The sequence below is a fragment of the Prionailurus bengalensis genome, chromosome X (genome assembly GCF_016509475.1).
Source record: "Prionailurus bengalensis isolate Pbe53 chromosome X, Fcat_Pben_1.1_paternal_pri, whole genome shotgun sequence".
NCBI lineage: Eukaryota > Metazoa > Chordata > Mammalia > Carnivora > Felidae > Prionailurus > Prionailurus bengalensis.
Genome location: NC_057361.1, coordinates 38,720,572 through 38,735,464, shown reverse-complemented (window position 1 = coordinate 38,735,464; position 14,893 = coordinate 38,720,572). Strand labels below are relative to the sequence as shown.

At 43.0% G+C, this 14,893-nt stretch overlaps 1 protein-coding gene across 1 annotated transcript in view; it reads left to right on the top strand.

Moving 5' to 3' along the window:
- Window positions 1-14,893, top strand: part of MAOB (monoamine oxidase B) — a 114,065-nt gene that overhangs the window by 36,138 nt on the left and 63,034 nt on the right. The window contains exons 2-3 of the mRNA XM_043571257.1: window positions 7,369-7,463; window positions 8,907-9,044. Of these exons, the coding sequence (XP_043427192.1) occupies window positions 7,369-7,463; window positions 8,907-9,044 (233 nt within the window). The remainder of the gene's footprint in view (window positions 1-7,368; window positions 7,464-8,906; window positions 9,045-14,893) is intronic.

Below are 14,893 nucleotides of genomic sequence, written 5' to 3'. Positions count from 1 at the left end.
CTCGATCTCACTAACTGTGAGATCATGACCTGAGCCGAGATCAAGAGCCTGACGCTTAACTGACTGAGCCACCCAGATACCCCACCAACTATTATAACGTAGTAAAGATTCTATAATTATTGACTGCTTACTACTGATTGATCGATTGATTTGAATTCCAGTATAATTAATATATGGGGTTCTATTAGTTTCAGATGTACTTTATCATGATTGAACAGTTCTGCACATGACTCGTTGCTCGTCACATAAATGTACTCTTCGTCTCCTTATTTATACACATTCCATGGAATTTCCAAAAGGATTTGAGGCCAGTGAATGAAACATTTATTTTTCTATAACAAGTTTGTGTGTTACATTCTTCATTTAAAGAAACTGCGACAAAGCTGTAACTTCTGGGTTTGCACTGTTTTTTTCATGGGACTCCATACTGAGGTAACGTGAAAATAAAGTTTGCCCCAATTACAATATTACAAAAGCTCTCCCACTCTTTTCCAACAACAAAGGGTAAAAACAAAAACTTGGTTCTGAAATTACACTTACCGTGATTGCTGACATTTTAGGAAATTGTAATCATTTATATATATATAAAGCATGATGAAGAAACCATTTTTATGGCTTTAGACATACTCTCAAAAGCCCTGGAAGCAATCTTATTCTAGTATCATCTGGAGAAAGGTTTCTATGGCAACTCAGGAAAGCTTGGTGTCTTTTATCCTTTTCAAGAGCATAAATCATCCTATGGTCCGAGGCTTCGGTAAAGGTCTCTTTTATTTTATAAACTATTGCCATTTGTTTTTCTGATATGTTTTGACGGTCTTAGGGAAAACAGAGCAAAGGGCTTCCAAGAAAGCTTGGAATCTGTTTCGCATTTGCGAGCAAGACGTGAATAGCTTAAATCTAGACTTTGCTTCTTAGTGACTTTCGGTAGCTTGGTCTGTCTTTTCCAAAAAGTGGCGAGTGGTGCATTGTCAGGAAAGACGAGTCGGTCTGTACTTAAGGAGAAGGAGCTATTTGGCCAAAGCACTTCTTAAGGAACAGTTCAGTGGAGGTGACCTTGAGGGCACTGCATTGATCTAGAAGCTTTCAGATCGTCCTGTAATGATAGGGTCTCAGGGCTTTGGGCATGACAAGCTGCAGGTGATTTTTATCCATGTAGCCTTTCCAAGAAAACTAATAAAGATAGATTCTAATTTTAAAATTTGGCATCCCTAGAGAAATTTTTAAACATAGGCCATGTTAAAAAAAAAAACCAGAATTTTTTAAACATAGGCCCTGTATGTTATAGGAAGTAGTGGGACTGGTGAGAAATACATCGGGCCGAGAAACAGAACTGGATTTTAGATCTACCTCTGCTGTAGCTGGTTGTATGAGGCTGAGCAAAAAATAGGAACAATAATGCCGGCCTCACAGGTCATTGTTAAGGACTGGATGGGCGTGAATACAGAAATCTGCAATGCTGTACAAATATAAGGTGGTTAATATTATCTGTTGGCTGGCTTTCTTTCCAGCTCCTTCCCTTTGAAAAAGTCCAAGGTGTCCTTTACCATTTCCGGTGTCACCAGAGCAAATCAGTTTCAGCGCGTGCAAATATTTTGGTGTCTTATACCATATTAAATACACCCTGTTTACACAGATGCCATCGCCGCCATTTATTTATTTATTTATTTATTTATTTATTTATTTATTGCCTAAGTAATTAAATGTCATCTTTGTGGAAGGGTAGTAAATGAATCCATTCAACAATCACGTAAGGGCCAACCGTGTACTGGCACGGGGGAGACAAAGAACAGATAATTAAATTCTTATCATTCAGGAAATAAGTTTTCTGAGTTTCAAGGCCACAGCGCAGTCTCTTCAGGCAGTGCCCTGCACCAGTGGGTGCTGCATTTCACCCGAAAGGAAGGACGCCATTTTGAAATTTACCTGCCAGGCGCGTGCCTCTTCTTGTAATTTACACAAAGGCGTGGAATGTGCTGGCAGTGGCCTGTGATGTTTAATGGAAGGCTTTCAGTGTTTCACGGTTTAGTATGAGGAAGGCTGCTGGGCATGTTTGTTATCTGAAGTCAGAGCGCCTGCGTTTGAATGTTGACTCAGTCCCTTGGTAGCTGTGAGACCTCGGGCATGTTACTGGGCCTCTCTGTGCTTCACTTTCTACATCTACCCACTTCATAGAGTTGTTGAGAGGATAAACAAATTCTTACATGTAAAACACTTAGAGTAGAAGCTGGCATACACTCAGTGCTCAAAATGTTGGCTGTTTTGTGGTATCTTTACCTATGTCTCTGTGTTGACAAGTTCAGCAATTAACCACTGAATTCCACCTACAAATACCATTTTCCATTAATGAGTTTATTTCACAAAGGGGATATTTTTCTCCTTAACCCAGACCTTTTGTGTGTGTGTGTGTGTGTGTGTGTGTGTGTATGTATTTGCGTTAAATAGCTAAAAGGCATTCTCTTTAGAGACATTAAAGAATCTCACTTCTTTGATCCGAAGGTGACTTGGTTGTTTCCAGAATTTTCTCATAAAGCCTTTTCTTTGTCGGAAGTGACAGAGGTGTTGAAGGCTATTTTCATATTTTTGCCTTTCATCCCTCCTGGGGAAATGCTTGTATCTTTTACCAAGGTTATAAGGTTAGAGATGCTTTGAGGTACAGTGAATTTTTTGTCAGTTTTGGTTAGCGTGATACTTTTTTTGGTGGGGGAGTGCCTTTAAACTGAGAAAAAGTCCTCCCGTGGTATTGAAGTATTGATGTTTCCTAATGTTTTCAAAATAATTAACTTTGCATTTTATTAATAAAAATTTTTTTAATGTTTATGTCTTATTTATTTTGAAAGCGAGAGAGCGTGCACGTGAGCTGGGGGGGGGCAGAGAGAGAGGGAGAGAGAGAATCCCAAGCAGGCTCCGCACTGTCAGCACAGAGCCCAATGGGGGGCTCGAACTCACGAACCGTGAGATCATGACCTGAGCCGAAATCAAGAGTCAGATGCTTAACCAACTAAGCCACCCAGGCGCCCCAATTAACATTGTGTTTTAAAACTCTGGAAAAGTTTTGTTAAGTGTCAGGTTTTGATACGAAGGACGTGAGCCAGATTGACAAAGCAAAGCATGGGGCAAGAGGTGATTGTGATTTTTCTCTTCCCTCTGCATCCTAACCCCTTCTCTGCTCCTAAAACGCCTTGAAGCACCCCTTCTGTTACCAGCACTGCGTATCTTTCCATCTCCTCACATCATCCAACTTCTGGGTTGTTTTTCTGTGACACACAAAAAACCTGGAAGCATTGAATGCTAATAATGCTGCACACCACTGATATTTAGATATTTAAAATCATTTGCACGCCTAATCCAAACCGAAGTATGCAAATGGTCAAGGCAGTCATCACTTTGGTGAAACCTTTTCCAAGTAAACTACCTGAGAAGAAAGACACAGTGTTTTTATAATTTCATGGAATTAGGCATCCGTCCATCATTGTGCTGTGCTATTCGTCATTCATCCAAGGAAGCCTCTTTGAGCCCAAACACCGTGGACCCTGCACCATCTGGAGTCTACAAATGAGATGATCTTATCAGGATCCTGTGCAGGGCACAGAGGAGCTGCTGCTGAATATGCCAGCGATAATCCGTTTGTGAAATATTAATTGATACCGCGCATTAAGTTCTGGTTTAATTAACTTTTTAAAAGCACAAAGCAGGGGTGCCTGCCTGGGTGGCTCAGCCGGTTAAGCGTCGGACTTCAGCTCGGGTCATGATCTCACGGTCCGTGGGTTCGAGCCCCGCGTCGGGCTCTGTGCTGACAGCTCGGAGCCTGGAGCCTGCTTCGGATTTTGTGTCTCCCTCTCTCTCTGCCCCTCCCTGGCTCATGCTCTCTCTCTGTCTCTCAAAAATAAACATTAAAAAAAATTAAAAAAAAAAAAAGAAGTACTCCCAGGGACTCCTCCCTGATGACTGGGGAAAGGACTGATAGTTTAGCCGATGGAAGAATTAATAAGCCAAGCAATGAACTCTACAAAGCTGTCCAGCCTACGACAGGACTCTTTCTCAAGAGTTCATGTCTCTGCCGATTTGGGGGAACTTGAAACGCATTTTGCCATAGAACAAAAATATGAGGGATGGTGCATTCTCTGGGAGGTCTGGGGATTTTAAAATGCAATACTAGGGGCAAAAAAGAAAAAAAAAAAGCCCAAATCAGAAAGTAGCAGAAATATATTTGCCCTAAAACACCAGACAGTGTCATGGGCGCTGTTTAAACACTTAAGCCATCATGTCCTGACACGTTAAAAAACTACAGCAGTTTCTTTTTCAACAGAAAATAACAGGCACTGTCATACAACACAGCATCCGTTTTATTCTGTGTGAGGCACTTTATAAGCAAAGCTCATCTGATCTTCACAGTGCTGAAAAAAAAATTTTTTTTAAGAAAAAAATGGAGGTTTAAAGACATTCACTGACTTGCCATTACACACTCAGTAAACAGCAGCGTCAGAGTTCAGCCCCAAACCTGAACTCTTAACTACTATCCTTGAACCAAAGAGGAAAAATGAAAAATACAGTAACTCCATTACAGTGAGTCACATGAAATATCTTAAAGCATTCCGCTCTCCATCTAAATATAAGAATCTTAAAGTGCCAGTTTTTCTTATACATGGATATTTAACTTTTGTAACCCATTTAAGAGCGAGCTTATAATTGCTTTGTACTTTTAATTTTTACAGCGTTTATTTATTTATTGAGAGAAAGACAGAGCGTGAGCTGGGGAGTGGCGGAGAGAGACACAGAATCCGAAGCAGGTTCCAGGCTCCGAGCTGTCAGCACAGAGCCTGACGCAGGGCTCAAACTCACGGACCATGAGATCATGACCTGAGCCAAAGTGGGATGCTTAACCGACTGAGAGCCACCCAGGCGCCCCCTGGAGAGCTACTTCCTAGTCTTAATCGCCTCCTGACCAGACTCCCAAATCCTCCGTTTCTTAAGTCTTCTGAAATTCCCTTCTCCTAAACCACAGTGACTTCTTTAAGCCACCCATAATCGGACCAATTATTTTCCAAATCCATTTTTGCCACTTGATGTCCGACAAGCAATTAACACCCCCGCACTCCCCCCACGGTGAATATTAAGCAAATTGTGAGGTATTTTCAACCACATACCCTCGTATTGCCCTGTTCACAGATATTTTTGTAAGTTTCTGGGTATGACTTTTTAAGGCACACAAGCACAGAGAACTGTCTATTGAATGGTTTGATAAGACCCTGGCTTGTTTTAATAACTGTTCGTGTTTAGCATCAGATACTGTTGGGTAACTGCACAGACCAAAAGACAGTGCCTTTTGTGGAACAGAAAATGCTAGCATGTGTGAGCGATGTTGTATTTCATTCTGAACCCTTTTGTTTAAGCCCGGGCGTGCTCAGCGGGTCTGTCTGAATTCCCTGATAACAGCGGTTACTATGGCTGCGTGTTATTTCATATTTCATTTGCTGAACTGATGCTTGATAAGAGAAATGGCATTGAATCGTCTGCAATTTTGAAATTGCGTTCTATCTAAATAGAAATGTTTTCTCCTTTTTTTTTCCTCATGGAGGTCGAATTAGCACTGGGGTTAAAAATCCAAGCCTTGTATTTCTAAATGAGGGTGTGCAATCCCGTATGCACTGCGTGGGTGGTTGGGGACTTTGGGACCCTAACTCTGCCACCAGCTGAAAGCCTCCTGCCTCCAAGGACAGGGCATGGAAGACAGATTAACTCCAATAATGAAATGTCAGATCAGATCAGCCTTTTTTTCTAAAAAAAAAAAAAAAATGGGTTTCCTCTTTTAGGGTAGCTGATAGACAATGAACAGAGCCCCGACTTTTCCTTATGGCTTTTACGGGTGGGCTCATATTTCATGTTTTATGGATTCTTATCGGACCACAAGATACAAGTGTGTTTTAAAAATGTGTTGCTCCAAATAAAGTAAAAAATATCTTTTGAAATGTAATTTCCCCCCCGGCGCAGAAATGGAAAGATGCCATCTCTGGAGACGATGGCCGGGAGGCTCCGTGGAAAACAGTGCGTGTGGTTATGAATCCTGACCCGGGAGTGAAACTGCCTGGCTTGGCTTTGCTGGCTCGACGTGAGACCTTGTGTGTTTCAGTGTCCTCGGCCATAAAATGGAAAGATCAACAGTGCCTTTTCTCAATGGGTTTTTGTGAGAATTCACTGAATTAATATATAAAAACACTTAGAACAGGGTCTCAAGTGGTAGGGAGTATGATATGAGTATTAGCTCTTTTTATAGGAATCTTTCTCTCTCTCTCTCTCTTTTACTTTGCACCCAGTGGGGTCTAAAAATCCCATAACTATTATTTTTGAAAGACAAGATAGAAGCCAGTTTCATTTCTCTGTAATGCACAGCGTCTTGGCATTTCCTCAATTTTGTTTGTTCTCAGAAAGCAAATGATTAAGGTAATTAGAACTGAGGAAATTCAGTCATCATGGTAAGGGCTCCAGTGCTCTCCTGTCTGCGAAAGATCTTACTGAGCCATGTAAGGTGGTTTTAAAGATGCACGATTTTAAGGTCTCCGAGGTCAAAAACTACACCTGGGGAGGCCTGGGTGGCTCAGTCGGTTGCGTGTCCGACTCTTGATTTTAGCTCAGGTCATGATCCCGGGGTCATGGGATCGAGACCCTCAGAGGGGCTGCTTCGGATTCTCTCTCTCTTCCTCTGCCCCTCTCTGCCACTTGCTGTCTGTCTGTCTGTCTCTCTCTTTCTAAAATTAAAATTAAAAGAAAAAAAAAGAAGTAAGTCAATGGCTACATTTGGTCTGGTGTTGACTGGGGCTTGTGCATTTAAGTGTGGCCTTGTGTTTCTGTTTGTACTGTCAGATAGACATTTTGATGCAGTGACCGAGGATGTTTTTAAGATTTGAGACATTTAGGGGCGCCTGGGTGGCGCAGTCGGTTAAGCGTCCGACTTCAGCCAGGTCACGATCTCGCGGTCCGTGAGTTCCAGCCCCGCGTCAGGCTCTGGGCTGATGGCTCAGAGCCTGGAGCCTGTTTCCGATTCTGTGTCTCCCTCTCTCTCTGCCCCTCCCCCGTTCATGCTCTGTCTCTCTCTGTCCCAAAAATAAATAAACGTTGAAAAAAAAATTAAAAAAAAAAAAGATTTGAGACATTTACCAAAAACGAAATCCCTTTTGTTCTTGCTAGAAAAGACCAGTTGGTTTCCCATTCTTGGAATCTGGGCCTCTGTTGAGAAACCCCAGCCACCTGTAAGGTGCACATAACGGTAGGCCATGTGTGTGAGCCATCGTGGGCTTTTCTCATCGACGTTAACATGAGGCGCTTACCCAGAATCCCTGTGAGGTCTTTGATGGTGATTGTATTTTCTCCCAGGTATGGCGGCAGCCAAGCTTCTGCATGACTCTGGCCTGAATGTGGTTGTTCTGGAAGCCCGGGACCGAGTAGGAGGCAGGACTTACACCATCAGGGTAAGTAAGACATTAAGGATGGGATGGAGAGATGTAGGACGGAAGCAGAGTTACTGTGTCTTTTTTTTTTTCCTTCCTAGAAGTCTTGAATTTCATTTGACTCTTACTAAAAGAAACATTCTCCACAGCCTCTCAATTTGCTACCTTTTCCACATGTGCTTCTGTCTCTTTTCTTACCTCACGATGCCCCATAAATTATTGCACCACTAAGGAGGTGTTTGGAATACATCAGTAAATAAACTAAAGATTCCCGCCTTTGTGAAAGTTATGTTATCTTCGGGGACAGGGGGAGCTAGACAACAAAAGAAAACAAGAAACACCTTCTATGGTGTCCCCGGCTGATAGGTATCTGGTTATGCCTGGACATGTTCAGACATAGGGAGCTTTTGTGGTTACTTCTTCAGAGATTGGTCCTTCGTCATTGGAAACCAAGCTGATTTGTAACCATATGGAAACCTTGTTTATGAACATAGGAGAGCAATTTCAAAGGTTCACGTTATGGCCAAAATATTCCCTGATGCTATCTTTCAAATGTCTGCATTAACCACAGAAGTGATCATTTCCTTTCTTCGTTTTTCTCTAGCCTTAAGTGGCTCAAAGTTAGCCTGGAGTACCAAGTAAAGAGAAATGCATCAACGATTCATAGCTTACAAATTCAAGGCACTAGAAAACAAACCATGAGGTGGTATATATTGTGAGTGATGGCATTCAGAAGTCTCCTGCCTATTTAAAATTCAATCCAGGGGCGCCTGGGTGGCTCAGTCGGTTAAGCATCCAACTTCAGCTCAGGTCACGATCTCATGGTCCGTGAGTTCGAGCCTCGCGTCCGGCTCTGGGCTGATGGCTCAGAGCCTGGAGCCTGCTTCCGATTCTGTGTCTCCCTCTTTCTCTGCCTCTCCCCCGTTCATGCTGTGTCTCTCTCTGTCTCAAAAATAAATAAACGTTAAAAAAAAATTAAAAAAATAAAATAAAATAAAATAAAATTCAATCCAGGGGCACCTGGGTGGCTCAGTTGGTTAAGCGTCCGACTTCGACTCAGGTCATAATCTCACAGCTCATGAGTTTGAGCCCCATGTTGGGCTCCGTGCTGCCAGCCCAGAGCCTGGAACCTGCTTTGGATTCTTTGTCTCTCTCTCTCTCTCTCTCTCTCTGCCCTTCCCCCACTCGCACTCTGTCTCTCTCTCCCTCAAGAGTAAATAAACCTTAAAAAAAAAAAAAGTAAAGTTCAATCCAGTTTGCTTTAAATTGCAGAATGGTTTAAGGACAGGTAAGTCACATGAATGAAGTACAGTTGAAAATAGAATCCCATTTTCCACGGATACACCTCAAGGTCTGTGAAATACCCATTTGTTGATTTCAGAGCTCTCTCTTTTTTTTTTTAATCTAGGAAGAACATTTCCGCAAATATTTATTTCTGTTTTTTTTTTTTCCCTGGGAAAACAGAACCAAGAGGTTAAATATGTGGACCTCGGAGGATCTTATGTTGGGCCAACTCAGAATCGAATCTTAAGATTAGCCAAGGAGCTGGGATTGGAGACCTACAAAGTGAATGAAGTGGAACATCTCATCCACCATGTAAAGGTAGGCCTGGGCCAGCCTTTGAAAGGTTTGAAGACTTCTCTATGGGTCTTTCCATATATGAATTCCAGATCCTTCACTCAGAGAATCTACTGTAGTCCTCAATGATGTATGTGTATTTTATAAGTGTATTTTAACCGTTGTGAAAATGTTTTCGCTGCCACCAAAGTAGAATTAAGATGAGAATTCTAACCCATTTGGGAAGGTTGTTGACAAAGCGGCATTGCCCATTTGGCAAAAAGTTTCACAAAACCAAGAGAGAAAAAAATGCAGTCGATTTATTAAGTGCCTCTATTTAAATATCTGGGTTCTTTCATGTGATGCAAAAACCTGAGTACAGTTTTATAAAGGCTGCCCTAGACTTCATGTTGTAAAGAGTATTTGTAGTATGCCTAACGTAATATTTTGAAATTTGTCATTGTATTCTACATATCATTAAAGGTTACTCTTCTTTGGAGATTTACATAAAAGTGGCTCAAGTCCCAAATTCCATCTATTGTGGGGAACCTCCATTGATCTCCCCAAAATTTCTGTGAGTTGACTGGGTCTCCCATTCCCATGATCATTTGTGGCTCATGGTTCTTGCTTCCATGATGCCTCTGCTCATTCACATCTTATGGCCTGTGACTCTTTCTCTTCCCTTCACTTTATGCCAGCCTGTGTTCAAATTCACCTCTTCATCTTGATTTTCTTCAGACCACCCCAAGCATTTGTGTGCAACACGCTTGACTGAAGTTTTGAGCTCTGGGGCTGGGAGGTTTAATTGCAGAAACAAACAGCTAAGAATCGAATATTGGACATTCTTACTCTAATAAGCTATTAGACCAGTGAGCCCCTGAGGATTTCTTACCGGCCACACTTCTCTGTGCATCCAAGTCACCCACCATGGTGATGTCTCCAGACTCCTCTCATATCTCCCAGATCCTTGTTTTCCTGGCATCATTGTCTTCGTCCAAAAAGTCACTGTTGTTCTCTGACCAACAGAGTCACCTGTTCTGGGCCCCATCCTGGAGTCCCATAGAAGAACTGTTAGAGGTTTTGAACTTCAGCTTTTCCTCTCTTCCATACTTGCCTTTGTAGGTGGAAATGAGAATACAGAGACATACTCCTCCGTAGTAGAAATCCTCCCTTTAGAAGACAGAAGAAACTAGCGGCAGGCAGTTTTGATTTATATTCACAATGTTGACACCCTGATATTCTTTGTGAGTGATAATATCAAGAAGCACAAATAACAGACTGTACGTTATGAGTCATTTAATAAAAGAGGAAATAAACATCTACATGCGGGTAAAAGATTTCCTTAATTTTTACATAAATGTTTGGTTGACCTTCAGATTTTGTTTTATAAGCCTTTTCGCCTTGCTTTCCATCTGTGTCTAGCGGAAGAAGGGACACATGAATTAAAAATGAAAATGTAGCATGGTGATAGTGCGATTTGTTGAGCATCAATCCACAAGCTTAGCAAAGATCTTTCATTGGGTTCCTTGCTTTTATTTTTATTTTTATTTTTTTAAATGTTTTTTATTTTTGAGACAGAGAGAGAGCATGAGCAGGGGAGGGGCAGAGAGAGAGGGAAACACAGAATCCGAAGCAGGCTCCAGGCTCTGAGCTGTGAGCACAGAGGCCGATGCGGGGCTCAAACTCACGGACTGTGAGATCATGACCCGAGCCAAAGTCAGACGCTCAACCGACTGAGCCGCCCAGGCGCCCCGGGTTCCTTGCTTTTAAATGCAGGTCATGCTGACTGATTTCTTTGACTTCCCAGAACACTAGGATCTCTTTTAGGTTTTTCCAGACAAAGGAAACAATGTTACAGTGAAATAATTTTTCAGGGCTATGGCCAGACGTGCTGCTTTCTTAGACGATTTCAAATAATCTATGTGCAGCTAAGAAAAAAATACAAATAATTAATCAGTATCCCTGACTTGATACAGGGTAAATACATATGCCGACAGTGCTCCTTATGAAATTTCAAATAAATGCCATTGCGTTTTAATTATCACAAAAGTACAAATATAATTAGAAAAGGCGGGTAAAGGAAAACAATTTAAAAACCCTTCCATGATCCTATCTAGAGAAAATCATGCTAAGTATTCTTTGGTTCATAGATTTTCATATTCCTGTATTGCTATTTTCTGACCTCTACTGGAAGAAATGAGAAATATCAGTACACTTAAAAATATTGCATACATATGCATATATGTATATGTATTTGACATACTGACTTACTCTAATTAATTCTCACTGCCAGGACAATTGAAACGCTAATGAGGCTACATGAAGGTCTTTTTCAGTGTTGATAGAGGTGCTAATTTGACCTCTTGTGGTCATATCCAGTGAGGAGCTGCATTATAATAAATGATAAAGACCTGATACCTAAGAAGTCCTCTCAAAACTAAATATTTGTCCTCCACCATCACCACCTCCATGTCTCTGCTAGCATGTCATTTTTTTTTTTTTTTTTTGCTTAATGTTTATATTTATTTTTAAGACAGAGAGAGACAGAGCATGAGCAGGGGAGGGACAGAGACAGAGTGGGAGACACAGAATCCGAAACAGGCTCCAGGCTCTGAGCTGTCAGCACAGAGCCCCACGCGGGGCTCGAACTCATCAACCGCGAGATCATGACCTGAGCCGAAGTCGGATGCTCGATCGACTGGGCCACCCCAGCGCCCCTCATTTTTCTTATTTTTATTTATTTTTTTTTTCAACATTTATTTATTTTTTGGACAGAGAGAGACAGAGCATGAACGGGGGAGGGGCAGAGAGAGAGGGAGACACAGAATCGGAAACAGGCTCCAGGCTCCGAGCCATCAGCCCAGAGCCCGACCCGGGGCTCGAACTCACGGACCGCGAGATCGTGACCCGGCTGAAGTCGGACGCTCAACCGACTGCGCCACCCAGGCGCCCCATCATTTTTCTTATTTTTAACCTGTGAGAGCATTTTGGATGGCTACATCCATTTCTGGAATCACTGATAGCAACTCTAGTGTTCTATCTCCTACTACATGCCAAAGAATATCGTTCAGAAATTTGTCTCCTCTGTCCTGGTAGGCAGTACTGTAGGCGTTTGGATGTTACTCTCTCTTGCCTATTTCAATAACTACTGTTCCCGAGTGCAAAGTATGGTTCACGCATATATATAGTACATTTGTGCCTTGTTTCATCAGATTTTTTTACATGGACGTTAATGGAAGACAGTTTTATGGACACCTTTAATACCATTCGGCTAAGGAATTTGACTATGTTGCAGCGAACAGTTTCAAATTGAAACTGGCGAGGGACACCTGCGTGGCTCAGTCAGTTGAGGGTCTGCCTCTTGATTTCGGCTCAGATCATGATCCCAGGATCGTGGGATCAAACCTTGAGTCGGACTTCGAACTAAGCATGGAACCTTGCTTAAGATTCTCTCTCTCTCTCTCCCTCTCCCCACTCATGCACTCTCTTTCTCAAAAACAAACAATCAATCAAACAAACATAAAAAAACTGGTGAAATGGAGCTACTCATAAAAGCAGGAGGGTCCAGGGACACCTGGGTGGCTCAGTCGGTTAACTGCCCAACTCTTGATACTGGCGCGGGTCATGATCTCATGGTTCATGAGTTAGAGCCCCGCATCAGGCTCTGCGCTGGCAGCATGGAACCTGATTGGGATTCTCTCTCTCTCCCTCAATCTCTTCCCCTCCCCCACTTGCATTTTCTCTCTCTCTCTCTCTCTCTCTCTCTCTCTCTCTTTCTTTCTCTCTGTCCTCTCTCAAAATAAATAAATTAACTTTAAAGAAAAAAAGCAGGAGGGTCCAGCATCTCCCAATGGGCTAGCTCTCCAAAGGAAGGGTGTCTTTCTCAAGAAATGATGACTCCCAGTATCACCAGTTCCCTGGCATCTGTGGAAGAAATAGTCTGCTGATAGATGGGGTATGTTCATGCCATGCCCCATAACCAGCATCCACACGCTCTTGGTTTGCTGTGATATGCAGCCTCTGTCCTGTCTGCCTCCGATCTATCAGAAATGTTTATTACTACTGAGCGGCATTCACTTTTAGTACTACAATAGATCTGTCTTACGTGGCTAAAATGTGGTTTTCTAAAGCCTTGCTCGTGAATAAAAGATGTGATCTCAAGCTATGTTGGGATTTAATTATCAGTGGGAAAAGCGATCACTTCAGCTCATGTCTTTATAATTTAGAAGGTGTTTTCCTCACTTCCAAAACCTGTAACGTGGCGGTTAGTGCTTAACAGTACTGAAATTTTTAATCTGTTTTACATGCTAATTTCATTTTTTAAATATTTTTTAGTGTTTATTTTTGAGAGAGAGAGAGCACAAGCAGGGGAGGGGCAGAGAGAGAGAGGGAGACACAGAATCTGAAGCAGGCTCCAGGATCTGACCTGCCAGCACAGAGCCCGACGCGGGTCTTGAACTCACGAACCGTGAGATCATGACCCGAGCTGAAGTTGGCCGCTTAACCTTAGACTGAGCCACCGAGTCACCCCTGGTCATGCTAATGTCTGCTAGTATAGTTTAGAAGGCACCTGTTTAGATACCTTGAAAGCAACTTGTAAAACTTGTTCCCTTTTGGGGACTATCTCATAATTTAAAAAAAAAAAGGCAAAAATAAAAACTTAAGAAGGATCTTCACGATATTTTGATTTATACCCCTTTCTCTTTCATTGTGTGTGTGTGTTTGCGTGCATGCGTGTGTGGTGGTTCTCATTCATCTTTTTGTTCTCTTGGGCTCATCTCTTAAAGAAAGTGGAGAGGGGCGCTTGGGTGGCGCAGTCGGTTAAACGTCCGACTTCAGCCAGGTCACGATCTCGCGGTCCGTGAGTTCGAGCCCCGCGTCAGGCTCTGGGCTGATGGCTCAGAGCCTGGAGCCTGTTTCCGATTCTGTGTCTCCCTCTCTCTCTGCCCCTCCCCCGTTCATGCTCTGTCTCTCTCTGTCCCCAAAATAAAAAAAAAAAAAAGAAAGTGGAGAAAAGTCTCGTACAATTTAGGCTGTCGGCAAATACAGTTTCTCTGTTTCAGAAACTTCTGTAAGTCTGAACTTTGGAACCAGAGTCTAGTCAAACATGAAACTGCTTTAGCCCAACTGCACACTGATAATCCTTTCCAAACCTCAGCTATCTGGAGAAACTGAGGTGGGGGTGGGGGAAGATCCTCTGGTCTTAGTCTGCTTCCCAGCAGGCAGAAGCCAAGCTCATTGTTAACGTCCCTTGTGTGTATGTCTGGGGTCAGCCTCAGTGCTCGAGGCCTGCGAATGAGACCCCTCTCAAATATATTGCACCATTTGGCTCAGCACCTGTTTATTGGGAACCCGGAAATACACTGGAAAATACCACGTGCAAGAAGCACATAAAAGACAGAGAACGGAGACTGGATCTCTATCAACAAGACCTGTTATGTGAATTTCTCCAAAGAGATCACAGGTGCTGAAATGCCTATCCGTTTTGGGGAACAGCAACGGAAGGAGAGCCCAGGGGCCCCTGGGTGGCTCAGTCGGTTAAGCTTCTGATTCTTGATATTGGCTCAGGTCATGATCTCACCGTTCATGGGATCGAGACCCATGCCGGGCTCTGCACGGACAGCACGGAGCCTGCTTGGGATTCTCTGTCTTCTCTCTCTGCCCCTCCCCCACTCCTCCCTCCCTCCCTCCCTCTCTTCTCTCTCTCACTCAAAATAAATAACTCAACTTTAAAAAAAGAATGAGGGGCGCCTGGGTGGCTCAGTCGGCTGAGCGTCCGACTTCGGCTCAGGTCATGATCTCACGGTCCGTGAGTTCGAGCCCCGCGTCGGGCTCTGTGCTGACAGCCCGGAGCCTGGAGCCTGCTTTGGATTCTGTGTGTGTGTCTCTTTCTC